This window comes from Dryas octopetala, chromosome 7 (genome assembly GCF_963921425.1).
Source record: "Dryas octopetala chromosome 7, drDryOcto1.1, whole genome shotgun sequence".
Classification (NCBI taxonomy): Eukaryota; Viridiplantae; Streptophyta; class Magnoliopsida; order Rosales; family Rosaceae; genus Dryas; species Dryas octopetala.
The window spans coordinates 3,425,676-3,439,920 of NC_141372.1; the positions used below are offsets into that span (position 1 = coordinate 3,425,676).

At 35.5% G+C, this 14,245-nt stretch overlaps 1 protein-coding gene and 1 non-coding gene across 2 annotated transcripts; both read left to right on the top strand.

Moving 5' to 3' along the window:
• The first annotated feature begins 944 nt into the window (after positions 1-944).
• TRNAL-UAA (transfer RNA leucine (anticodon UAA)) lies at positions 945-1,017 on the top strand. Its single transcript has one exon. It is a non-coding gene; the product is annotated as a tRNA-Leu (tRNA).
• A 2,806-nt stretch (positions 1,018-3,823) lies between these two features.
• LOC147278570 (PHD finger protein MALE MEIOCYTE DEATH 1-like) lies at positions 3,824-6,061 on the top strand. Its single transcript, XM_086252552.1, has 5 exons — positions 3,824-3,911; positions 4,271-4,379; positions 4,907-5,224; positions 5,336-5,597; positions 5,676-6,061. Exons 3-5 carry the CDS (start codon positions 4,912-4,914, stop codon positions 5,929-5,931), a joined length of 831 nt encoding a protein of 276 aa, XP_086108678.1. The 5' UTR covers positions 3,824-3,911; positions 4,271-4,379; positions 4,907-4,911; the 3' UTR covers positions 5,932-6,061.
• The last annotated feature ends 8,184 nt before the right edge of the window (positions 6,062-14,245 follow it).

Consider the following 14,245-nt stretch of genomic DNA (forward strand, 5'->3'; position numbering starts at 1 on the left):
AGAGAAGAGAACGTCATAATGGGCTGCAACTTGGAAAGGGTTGTTAACCCAATGGCCAACAAACAGAAAGGTAGGAGTCCAGGCCCAACCAATAAGAAAATAAAACTTAAACCTACAAACAATGTCAGCCACCCACTTACATATATTTATATATGGTTAGATACTTAGATACGTTTCAGCGATGAAGGATTCGATGCTGTCATCATGAGTCAGCCCAAGTACTCTCTCCCTGTCCTCTGTCTTTCTCAAACAGATCTGCTCTGATCCAAAGTTCATGGTTAGATAAGCCATAGGCCATGGCCTAGATAGGTGATGAGAGACAAAGCAGGCAAGAAGGAATTGACTTGCCGATTGAAGAAAACGAATTCTATTGGCCTATCGAGCTCGAGAAGCAGAATGGAGTGGCTCGACTGGTCAATCCAGAAAGTGTTAACCGCTTGACCTCCTTTCTCAGAACATGCATGGAGGAAGGGTTGGTGTTGTTGTGAGGGTTGAAACAACAACAGGGCTCCTCAGGGTTCACCTCCTCCTAGATCACGGTTTGGTTCTTCATCTCAAGGATCTGTTTGTGCACCAGTCACTCATCCACCGATCTGACACCCGTTGTGGTTGCACCATTGTTATTATCGTTTTTCAAGTTTTTTCATTATTTTATTTTGTATGGTATTGATGTAATTTATTAGGGTTTTTCATTTTTTAAACAAATAAAAAAAATAATAGGTTAGATTTCTGTAGTTTTTTATTTTTTTGGTTTTAAAACCTAGTGTAGTGGTTTCTTTTTTCTGGGTTAGACATTGGATTACTGGAAAAAAAAAAATAGATATTTGATTTCTATAGGTTTTGTTCTTTGTTTTTTTTATGATATCGACTAACTACTAAGGTCATTATTGTCAAAAAAGAACAGAGAAAACACTAGTAATTGGATTTTTTACCCTTTACTTTACGGCTCTGTAGTGTAGTGGCTAACACCCTGGACTTAAAAATCCAGTATCCTGGGTTCGAGTCCCAGTAGAGCCAAAAGAGTTGGGGTTGGTTTTGCTTTCACACCTTTTTTTTTTTTTTAGTTTTAGGGATTTCTATAGTTTTTCTTTTTCTTTTATAAAGAACCAGTGGTTTTATTTTTTTGGGTTAGGCATTGGATTTGTTTTAAAACTTTCAATGTTCTAAGTAGTGTAGTGGTATAAAGAAAAAGAAAAGAGAAATCGAATTCCTCAGTAGTGTAGTGAGTTTGGTTTTGGGTTTTCTTGCTAGGCCCATACTAGTTTCTAGGGTTTCTATTCATTTGATAAAGATCATTACAATTGACACTTGATATTGGCTACCAGGCTACTAGCTAATAACTATAAGTTCACTGCCATTGTTTGGTATCAGCTCGTGCCCTACGCTACGCCACTTCGTCGATCTGCTGCTGCATTTTTCGGTAATCCAGGCTGTCTTTCTTTTGCAAATTTTCTTCAATTCTGAAATTATTTCTTCGATTCCAGTTTCTGTTCTTGAATTCTAACTTCATAATCATTGTTGCTTTCCTTTCCTGCAATTTCAAGAATTTGTGAATCTTTTCTCTCTATTTTCTCGGTCTTTCTCTGATGCCAAACAGTAAGGGCTCTGTTTGTATTTCATACTTTCTAGTTTTGCATTTTTGTTAGAGAATTTTATTTTTGCATGATCAAGGTTTTCATTGGCCAAGAAGTTTTACTTCTCTTGCCTTCTTTAAAATTTTATATTAGAAGATTTTATTTGCAAAATCATGATTGAATTAATGGGCATGAAATCTATACTGTACCTTTGGCTTTTTTTTTTTTTTTTTTTTTCAGGGATACACATCACAGCTCTAGATTTACTCTCTGCTCATTCTAATTTGGTATGTGCTGATCGGAACATCTATTCTGCAGGTCCTTGTAAGATCCTTATTGCCAATTTGTGCTTGTTTGCCTCAGATTTCTTGATGTTAAACAGATTATAATTTCTTTAAAGTGCATTTTAACAGGTCCTAGTTTATTCTACTTTGTTGTGCTCAGCATTTCATTATTATGTGCATTACAAATTGTTTGATGCAATTCACTCCATATGTGTAACTTGAGCTAACTAGGACCTTTCATGTTGTATCTTGTAGAAATGTAGAATAGCTACTTTGAAACACATTTTTTGGTCTCAGAAGTCAGTTGCATTAATTAAAAGTGTTTATTTATAGAAGAAACATTTTTATCTCCCTCTTCCTTTAATTTTCTCTTCCGTTCCCCACAATATAGTACTGCTGATGCTGTTGGGGCAATTTTTTAAGGACAAACTTTTTGTTCAGCTTATTGTGTGGCAAGATTTTTGAAGAAGCACTTGAGCAGGTAATTATTGGCCTACATTTTTTTGTTATGTCCTTGTTCAGTGATTTGAGTTTTATATAGATTTGATGCTTTCTTCACATTTAAAATATTTATGAAGATGTTATACTCCAATATTTTTATCTGACAAACTGGTTAGATGTACTTGTTTGAAGTAAAGAACATGGGCATCGAATCAGAAACTACTAGATATCCTTGTATTTGTAAATCTAAGTTGTATTTTCTGAATTGATTAGGAAACAAAATTAATATGTAGATCCTGAACATGAGAAATAACATTATTATTTTTCTTTACTATTGTTTTGTTATCATCCTGAACTAGTTTTCTTTTTTCGGTTAGCATCTTTAACAACTTTTTACAACATATGAAAACTGTACTTGTGATGATACAATTTACGTGGTTTTAATTTGATCCTGCTTGGGAAGAACATATTTAGCTACTTGAGGACTCTCAACGTAGGACTTAATTACCTTCCAGTTCCATATAATGCCAAAGTTCTCTTGTGAGAATGGCTGGGTCTAACTAGAAGCTCTCAATTGTAATTCTCTCATGCACATTTATCTTGCATGTGTATGTTGTGTCTGTACTTTTGTATTTTTTTTATTCATCCCTATTCAATTTTTAAGTGTATTGTGTGTTTCATAAAGCCCCACTTCATTCTGTCATAAGCTTGGACAGATCCACTTTCAAGGCCATAAACCCATGCTTCCCTTTAGCTCTCCTGTATTATGTAAGACTTCTTGAGCAATGATTATGTTATCAGTTATGTGTCTGCCTGGAACAAAACTCGATTTTGGCTGACAACCTTCTCCATAATAGGTCTAAGCTTTCCAACAATAATTTTGGCAATAACTTTATAAATGCTAGTGCAGAGCTAATAGGTCTGTTCCATAGAGGAAGGTCTGGGGACCTTAGCCAGAAGCGTGATCAAAGTATCGTTTAACCCCTGTTGAATTCTCCCTTCATTAAAACATTTGATATTAGTAGTAATCACATCATCTTCACAATGTTTCCAGCAACTCTGGAAGAAAAGGGCTGGGAAGCCATCTTAGGTATTCCTGGAGCTTTCAAAGGACCAATAGCAAACGTGCTATCTTTGATTTCCTTTCCATCCACCTCCACATTCAGACCACTCATATCAGAGGATTATGTATGTTCTTTTCCTATTATTTTTGAAAAACAGGAGGATTGTAAGGGTTGTCAAAGGTATTGCAACTTTTGTACCTTTCCAGTTTTGAGGCTCTGTTCATATTTCATACCTTTCTAGTTTTGCATTTTTGTTTGAGAGTTTGACTTATCATTTTCATTCAGTCTCCATTGTCTGTTGCTTCTTTTTGCATGATCAAGGTTTTTATTGGGCCAGGATATTTTTCTTCTCTTGCCAAATCCTGATTGAATTAGTGGGTTGAAATCTATACTATACCTTTGGCTTTGTTTTCAGGGAAACACATCACAGCTCTAGATTTAACATTGTTCATTCTAATATGGTGTATGCTGATCAGAATATCTATTCTGCAGGTCCTCGTAAGATCCTCATTGTCAATTTGTGCTTGTTTGCCTAAGATTTCTTGAAGGTAAATAGATTGTAATTTCTTTAAACTCATGCTCCAAAACCTCCCTTGCATGCTTTATGGAAATTTGTTCTACTTTGTTGTGCTCAACATTTGATTATTAGTTGCATTACAAATCGTTTAATGCAATTCACTCCATATGTGTAACTTGAGCTAACTAGGACAAAGATGTTGTATCTTGTAGAATAGCTACTTTGAAACATTTTTCAGTTTCAGATGTCAGTTGCATTGATTGAAAGTGTTTATTCATAGAAGAAACATTTTTAATTCCCTCTTCCTTTAATTTCCTTTTCCGTTTCCCACAATATAGTACTTTTGATGTTGTTTTTATTCATTTCTAATTTTATCTTTGGTATTTGTAGCAAGCAGGCCACATTAGCTTCTACTTTTCTGGATAAACGGCAATTTTTAAGGACAAAATTTTTGTTCGGCTTATTGTGTGGCAAGTTTTTTGAAGAAGCACTTGAGCAGGTAATTCTTGGCTACATTTTTTTGTTGTGTCCTTGTTCAGTGATTTGAGTCTCATAGATCTGATGCTCTGATCATGGATTGCATTTTTCACATTTAGAATATATATGAAGATGTTATACTGCCAATATTTGATCAGACAAACTGGTTAGATGTACTTGTTTGAAGTAAAGAACATGCATCAAAGCAGCAACTACTAGATATCCTTGTATTTGTAAATCTAAGTTGTATTTTCTGAATTGATTAGGAAACAAAATTAATGTGGATCTTGAACTTGAAATATAACATTTTTATTTTTCATTACCATTGTTTTGTTATCATCTTGCAATAGTTTCCTTTTTCCGGTTAGCATCTTGAACTACTTTTTTCAACATATGAAGACTGTACATGTGATGATTCAACCTATGTGGTTTTAATTTGATCCTGTTTTGGAATAATTTATGTATCCAACTGAGTAATGCTTTGTATAGCACTTGCATTGTTTTCCCTTGATTTTTCGAATTAATCTTTTTTCATCTTTTTGCCTACAGAGAAAATGAATTATATTGATTTCGAACACTGCAATTTTAGTACTGATCCGGGCATGCACAAACCCTTGTTGGGGCCGTTTTTGGAGAACATTGAAGCATTCTTGGAAGACTTTGATCTCATTTTTAATGGTGATGCCATTGAAAATATCGGTACCATTCGTCTATATCGTACTCAGCTGGATTACAAGAATGAAGATGATTTCTTTTCCAAAACAAAGAATGAAGTGAAAGTTCCCCTCTACATCATCTCAATGAAAGTGAGAGATCAGAAAGACGGATCCCAAAGTGATCCTCTCTGCATTCATTGCAGCAGCTCAGGTTTGGTATTGGTACTTTTATCTTTATTGTACTTTCTTAATTTGGGATCAATTTTATCTTAAATTTAGTATCTGAATTTGGGTGTCTTTTGACTTTGGATTTGACTCACAGGTATGCGCAATAATCTTCTGTCTAAGTTAAAATATCATTTCATCATTCCAGCAGAGAAAAAGTGGCCCGAACCTCTCGACAATCCTCTTGGAACAGACAATACAGTTTTTACCGATAGAAATCATCTATTACACGGATTGATTCACTGCAATGGGGTTGGACATCTTATCTGTCTAAATGGGCGAGAAGGAGGGTCTAAGAGAATTAGCGGTCGGGAGATGATGGATCTCTGGGATCATATATGCTTGTATCTTCAAGCCAGGTAATAAATATGCCTATGTTCATTACTGAACCTTTTTTAACTTATGAACAAATCTGATATTCAATTTATAATTTATAGGAGAATCACTGTTCGTGACGAAACATCTAGGGCTATTACTCTAGAGATCAATGATGAAATACTGCTCAAGAGATTCCTACAACTTCGCTTACTTTTCGGAGTAGCTTATGGTCACACGTGGTTCGGTAAATGGGGATACAACTTCTTCCATGGAAGTTATGGGGTATCAGAACATTCATACAATGAATCTGTTAGATTCCTAGGACTGATTCATACATTGATGTCCACAATAATAGTGCTCTGTGATATTGTTTGAAACAGCTTAGAGCATCTCCAACAAGTGAGAGTGGCTCTCCATTATCTTTTCTAAACAAAAAATACTATCTTTTCATATATGATGTTTTAGCTAGTCTTTTTCTGAAATACAAATGAAATATTCAAAGCTAGCTCTATTTGAGAGTATTGCTTGAGCAGTCACTTTGACTAAAATCTAACTGAAACATTTAGAGTATTACTGGAGATGCTCTTACTATTCATCAAATTTATCGCAACCAAATTATTGATTCAATCCTCTAATCACCTTTCCCACAATACAATCAATGAGAATCAATGCAATGACGGAAGATATTAGCTGCACAGTAATGATTCCGGTTATACATGAATAAGGTGAGGAGCAATAACAAAAGGAATCCCACCACCTTTGTTGGTCTTCTCAATCACAATCATGTATGAAAGTTACCATATCTAGAAAGTGTCGAGGTTTTTAAAATACATGTGGGGAAAAAAAGAAATCAAGATCATGAAAATCTCATGTTCTTTTCATTTTGTCACCAACTCATTCAAGAATCTAGATCTTGGAAGAACTCACATACCCAAGTATTCATCCTTGTCCTACAACCAAACAGTAGAGACATCAATTCTCCCCTAAAACATAATCTTAATATCGAATTATGTTACAAAAGGTGTATCAGGAATTCAGGACTGTTGAAAAAGAAATATTATGTTACTATTACGTAGATAACATTGGTATGTACTATTACGTTACTCGGCCAAATATTATGGACTTCCTTAAACAAGTAATATTGGGAACCAATACCCATTACAATGAACTAAAACAAGATGGAATATTACACGTTACATTACATAATAGTGATAACACTTACTATGTCTTGTTGGCAAGGTTTAAAATATCGGCCATGAGGATATTATCGAGACTTCAAAATAAGAAAATATCGATATCGCGGCCGATATCGGCATCCGTCTATAGATATCACAGATATGGACTTCAAAACACATAATTTTTAAATGAAACTTTAGAAATGTTAAATCAATCATCAATGCATGTATTAAATATATAAGTTTCATAAATTATGGTCTATATGATAAGAATATGATATATAAGAGATATAATAAACTTATGTGTCAAGTTCGAAAAGTAAAATTGAACTGTAATAGATAATTAATATATAACTTCATTATACATAATTAATACATAGCTTCATTGATACTTGAGCTTCTACATAAATCATCCCAAACCCATATAAATCAGTCCATTAATCTACCCAAAACCAATTAATGATAAATCAGCCCATTAATCTACCCATATAAAAGTACTCATTAATCTACCCAAAACCCATATAAATCACTAAATCAGCCTATTAATCTATCCATATAAATATACCCAAAACGCATATAAATCAGCCCATTAAATACACCCAACCCATTTAAATTAGCCTATTAATCTACCCATTTAAATCAGCCTATTAATCTACCCAATCCTGAAAGTTTGTATTAGGTGATTTATCTACCTAATTAACTTGATTAAAACCACTGTCAGTAATCGGACCCCAATTTTTGTTTTATATGCTCACTCAGGGACTAATCAAGCAGACAAAACTTTGACGACACAGTGGCTAAAATCTGAAGACACAGATTGACTTGTAAATCAAAAATAACTTTTGTAAACAACACAAATCAAACACACCAAAGGATTAAGTGACAACCTATGCACTCAAATGATCCATCAGTGTAGGCATCACAGTGCTATCAACAACTAAAGTGGTGTGTGAGCAGATTTTCAAACTTTCATTTAGCATTCAAAAGGTTAAGTTAACATGCTAAAGTGGAGTGTGTGATCTTGTGATAGAATTTCCAGATTAATAATAAGCAACACAATATAAATAACCAACGAACAAGGCATAAGATTGTTCACTCAGAAAAACCACTAACGGTTAAAAAACTGGGGGTCTTTTTCAGCTGACTAAGCAATCCAATATCAAGGGTTTCAATACAAGCAGTCACACAACAAGCTCAATCACTCTAGTCCGAATACTAAGTGGCAGCTTCTTACCATTGTGCATTCTTGTGCAAACACCTTGAAGCTAGCAATCAGTCATTCATGTCATTGGCAGCTCCTCCTTGAGCTCTTCAATGCACGGCACCAATCGCAACCAAGCAAGTGGATTCCAATGATAATGCTGTGAAATGATATGCAAATTTGGATTCTTTAAAAATCAGTCTTCTCAAGCAAAAGACATGAAAAGGCTAATGGAGAATCATTAATCTAAAATCTAAATGAAAGTGTTTATGAATATGTGAAAAGATTTAGAACAACACTCAAACTCATTCAGATTTGAGATGGTGAAAAACAAGTTAAGAAAATCATTTAGTTTTTGAAAATCAAAAGCATTTTCTTACTTAAAAGGATGAGCACACAGCCAAAAAGCCCAAGCTAGAACACAGCAAGAATACCCACAAAAAATATGCTCATCAACACACGCAGAAAAAGCTAGACCATTACACCCATATACCCCGTACACACACACGCACTCACCATGTCTGCATGTGCCACGTGGAAGCCAATCAATGGTTGTCCGCAAGAGACAAATAAAAGGCATATTCCTTTTGTCCTAGAAAGGTATCCTAGTACAGCTGAGGATAAGAATGTGAAGCTGTAAAATCAATTATTTCTTTATTTTGCAAAATTCAGAAATGAGGAAGAAGATGAATAGTGTTAAGGTGTGAAAATGATAAGAAGCAAGACCTGATCAGATTGATTCAGTGAAGGAACCAATTCATGTGCTGTCCACATGCATGTTTAGAAAAACAGAAAATGGGTTTTAAGAAACAAATCCCGAAATGGCCCACTGAAGTGATATAATCATTTAAGTGTTAAAACTGTACGTGAAGAACATTGTCCTTATGATCAGTGAATGACTAGTCAAATAGACATAAAACTGTTTTTTTCGTGAAATGCATGAAGTGCAGTATACCTTGGATCTTTTTGCATTGCAACTTCATTCTTGATTTCTTCAATACAATTTATCTTACCCTTAATTCTAGCCTAGATCTTGTGAGTGAATAATTAAAAATAAATACAATGATTTTGACAAGGAAAAGCCAATATATCAAATCCTAGAAACTAACAATCCCTTTGCCCGTTCAAACCAAGGTGAGAGTCTCATCGTGAGACAGAGACCAGACGCGAAAGACAGAGAGAGTGTGGGTGCTGATCCTGCTTGATGTTCCTCCTTGATGTACATGAGTATGGAAAATTTGGGTTAATTTCTCATTGTTCTACCTTTTTTTTTTTCCAATTTTTTCCTCTGATTTTTCAGTGATGTCGGCCCAATATCACCGAAATGTCGATATTTAACGAAATTATCGTCGATATATCAGGGATACGAGTGAAGATTTTGCTTCACCCACCGTATCGGTGCCGGCGACTCAAAATAGCGACATTTCGGATTGTTGGCCGATATTTAAAACACTGCTTGTTGGTGAAGGTTTTATTATCATGTTGATAAGAGTTTTTTATTTTCATCTATGTCAGCATTTTTCAATCTAGATCTTGGGGTTAGGGCTTTTTGTGGTTTTGCTTTTTTAGAGCTTTTTTGGCAATAACTTATCACCCCACCATTCCCTCTAAGTCAATCTCATCTTCTTTCTTCACTATAAATGAAATAGTTAAACCTTCAGTTAACCTTTGCTTCAACGGATATTCCTTCATCAAAGTTTTGCTGTTGAGAATATTCTCAGTATGTGTGTCATTTTTCATCAAGATTTTGTCATAGACGCTCAATATATCATTATCTATTATGTTTCTTTTTCTCCCCACAGACACACATCGCACATTAAGCATAACAACTAAAAGATTCTTCAAACAACCAAGACTCGTATAAGAAGTTCGGGAAATGGGGATATAACTTCTTCCGTGGAAGTTATGGGGTATCAGAACATTCATACAATGAATCTATTAGATCCATGAGATTGTTTCCTGTTGAGCTCATTTTATATATAATTTTTATCCTTAAATTCATACATTTTTCTCAATGTCTTTTAGCATTTTTAATGTTTTAATTCTTATTTTTTTTATTTAGTTAATTAATTGGTTTTATTAGTTTTTGTCATATTTCTTAGATTTTATTAGGTTGCTTTTATTATTTTTTAGACTAGATTTAATTTTAGAAATTTTATGTGTTTTCTATTAATTAAGTTTTATTTGATTTTTGTAGGATTAAAGAGAAGAAAAGCCCAAAAGAAGTAAATGAGAGCAAAGCTTAGCCCAAAAAGAGAAGAAAGAAGAAAATAAGAATCAGAGGCCCAGCCCAGGAAGCCGAACAGTCACAATGCCTCACCAAAAAGCTTTCCGCCTCCTCATTTTCTTTTGATTAATGTTACCTTCAGCCACTCCTGGAGCGACACATGGCGCCTCACACTTCTAACCTTCCACCTCCAGCCGCAAGCCAAGCCAAAGTAGCCACCTTCTCCATTTCTTCTTATTTCTCTCTTTCATGCCTTCCTGTGCAACCGCACTTTCAGCTTCCCAGCCGCAAGCCACACCTCATTAATCATCTCCTCCTCCAACCCAGCAGGCGACATGTGGCGCGAGCAGCTGTGCACAGCCTTTCTCCAGATTTTTCCTTCCGCCTCTCTCCTTTCACAAATATCCTCTCTTAGCCAATCAGCATGTGACATGTGGCAGAAATCTCAGATATTTCTAGCCTTGCCCCAGCTCTTTGGGCTGATCCTTTCCTCATCACTAGCCCTAGTTTTTGCCTATTTAAAGGAACCTTCAACCCCTTCTTCACATCTTTTTACTCTACAATTTAATTTTTTGCATTTTTCTAGTATTCTCCTAGGATTTCTCTCTCAAGCCATTTGGCTATGATGTTTGAGAGAGAATATGAATGTAATTTTTATTTGCACTTTTAATTAATAAAACTTTAATATTATGTCTCTCTTCTCTTTACTTTATGGTTAACTTTAATATTATGTCTCTCTTCTCTCTTCTCCTAATCCTTTATTTACTTTATACCTTTTATTTTATGTACTTCTTTATTTTATTGTTAGTAGTGTTATTTATTCTATTGTTCTTTAAATTACATGCTTATTTATTTATTTCTTTATTTTTATTTAAGATATAAACTCATGGGTGGTCACTAAACCCCCTTACCTTGGTAAGGGGGAAGCACCACCATGAACATTATTAAGTGAGGTCTTTATGTTAATTTCCCATTTGTTTAAGATCCTACAAACTCTAGATTTTGATATTAAAATAAGAAAGAGGAACTAATAAGCAGCATGCAGGTTCACTGGTCACTTATGAAATTTTAACTTGAAGAAAAAGCTGAAAGAGAGTGAGACTCCCTCGAAAGGAGTCGAACGGTATACTTCAATCTTTAATGGACACTGGGGACAGGGGGGCGCAGGGGGTACTCCCCCGCAAGCCCATTTCCTTCCAGAAAGAAATAGCCTCAATTTCTTGAGTAAGGATCCACGGCCTGCGTGGGATCACACCCCGTTCGCTCAATTCTATTATAACTTCCATTAGCCTTGCTGACGTAGCGCTTACGTGGCAGAGTATATTGGTCATTTCGACCTACCTGGATCACTCAGCACTCCAATTTTGCTACATAAACATAAAAGTGGGACCCACACCTTGAATTTAATTCAAAACTTCAAATTTAAAACAAAAAAAAATTATTTTAAATTCTAATATTTAGAAAGAAAAAAAGTAATAATACAAAATAAAAAACCAAACCCACCATCCCTTCCCCTCCCCTCCCCTCCCCAACAAGTGCCCAGGCCACCCCCACCTCCCTAAACCCTCTCGATCAGAAACTCACCCCACCACCCTCTCCTCCCGATCACCCACCTGCACCAGCCCCACTACCATTCCCGGCCAATGACCCCCCTCTTTCCCCTCCCCTCTCTCTCTCTATCTCTCTCTCTCTCTCTATTTTCCCCTTTCTCTAGATCTGCAAATTCAGCTTTGTCTTCTTTGTTTGATAATTGTTGGTTTTTGAATTATCAAGTTGGTTGAATTGGATCTACAAATCAAACTTCAAAATCACTTCATGGTTTGTTAGGGAATTGGGGAGATCTTCAAAGCTGACGGATGGGAGGAAGAAGTGGTCTATGGCGGTGGGAAGGGCGGCGAGGACGGAGGTCTAGGCTTTGGTGGGTAGCCGTCGGAGGGGATGATGAAGGTGACGGTGAAGTTGTGGTGGTGGCCGAGAGAGTTTGTGGGTGGGTGCGACAGTGGGGCTGAGTGGGTGGGTGGGTGGGTGGGTGCGACGGGGTTGGGTGGGAAGGGGGGATGTAACGGGGCCGGGAGGGGCTAGGTTGGGGTGGGGGGGAGGGAATTGCAGAAGAAAAAGAAGAAATAAGGAAGAAGAAGAAGAAGAAAAGGTGGGGTCCGTGGGTTGGGGGGGAGGGTTTTATTTTATTTTTTCTTTCATTTGTTTATTTATTTTTTTAAATTTTTTAGGTTTTGTATTAAATTAAAGGGGTGGGTTCCACTTTTGGGTCTATGTGGCAAAATAAAGGTGCTGAGTGGTCTAGAAAAGTCAAAATGACCAATATGCCCTGCATTGGTAATGCAAGTATTATTATAGTATTTTATGAATAAAAAATTTGGTTTCTAATCCATTGTATATTTCTAAAAGAAAATTAATTTAACAAGTAGCTATTTGGTAGTGGTATTTCTTCTTCTACTTGTTGAAAAATGTCTCTGAGTTCGAATATCTTATTTTTATATATATATGTAAAAAAAAATAAGAGTAAATTATGTTTTAATGACTCAATTATACTAAGTTTTGTAATTGAATACTTAAACTTCTAAAAGTTGCACTGTAATACCTCAATTACACAAGGTTTTAAACCAACGTTACATTCTTGCTATTATCTATCGATGTAGTGATGTGGCCCATGTGGGTTGCATATCTGGCGTTGGCGAACTTGGCGTGGCTTCACGAGATTTGTTCCCGCCTAAACTTTCCGCATCCTAAAGTGACTGCCACATTGTTCACTTGCTCCGTCTTCATTTTGAATTAAACTGTAGCCGCGCTTAAATTGACCAAAAAATTACGCCTATAAAATTATAAATCTTAACTTGATGAATCTTTTAAAACATATTAAATAATGCCTAAACATATTAAAAAATATATGCTCATTTTTTAGGTTTTTTTTTTTTTTTTTTTTTTCAAGTTTTTGGTGTTTTTCAATATTTTTCTTAAAAAAGAACTGTTTGCAGGGACGGCACCGTTTTTTTTTTTCCTTCAGGCTGAAAGAGATCTGCCTCATCTCTCTCTCTTTCTGTGTCCCAGCCAAGTAGTTTCCTATTTGAGTATGATAGTTTCATGATTTACTTTGTTTTTGTTGTATTGGGAATTTGGGATTCTATTCTTAATTAGTTGATTTGTTTCCTATTTCCAGATTTTAATGTGGGGATTCTACATATATATGGATCGTCTGCTGTTTGGAGTAAGAACCCTAGGCTTCGGCTAGATATCAGTTACTTCATTGTGTCCAAGTTTCTGCTCTCATGCGAGTAGCTGATACTGATACTGCTACCAATTCGTCCCTTGAAGCACGTACCGTCCAACTCTGATCGTATTCATCACTTAAAAACATCATAAACATCATCAGAATTGATGGATATCTAGGGAGATGTTGTCATGTGCAACATTCGTACAAGAAAGTGGCCAAAGTTAGCTGCAAAAGAGAGTAATCTTAATATCGACCAATTAATGGTTGCTTCTTCAAATTTGTGCTCCCATGAACTTCCTCTTATAGGTCATTGGTTTTGTGGTAACTAGTCGATCTGTTTGAAGTTAACGACAGGAATTTCTTCTGTTCAAAATCCAAATGATTTTAGTTGCATTAAGAAAAATGAAAAGAAAGTCAAATGATGATAAGAATTTTGAATTTACTGTGACTTTGAAAACTTAAAGATGGGAAACTCTTAATTATGTTGAATTAGGTATAGTGATTTGTGTGTGTGTGTGTGTGTACGTGTGTGCGCGCTCTTTGTTCTGGTGAATGCTCAATCCAGGCTCTGGATGTAGAATGCTCTACATTCACACAATGATCGATCTACATGCAGTTGGCACATAAAATTGAAGGATAAAACTATTTGTACATAACACATGCATTTTGGTACCCACATTATGAGAGATGTAGATCCATTTATATATGTAGGTCTTACCTACTTGGAGACGTGATATACAATGTGATACAAAACTACTACGATAGATCTAACATTACTCAAAATTAAATTAACTAGCAAACATTATCCTGAAATAGTTAGATTTAAAATTTGACTAATACTGGCTGGCTGTTAGTAA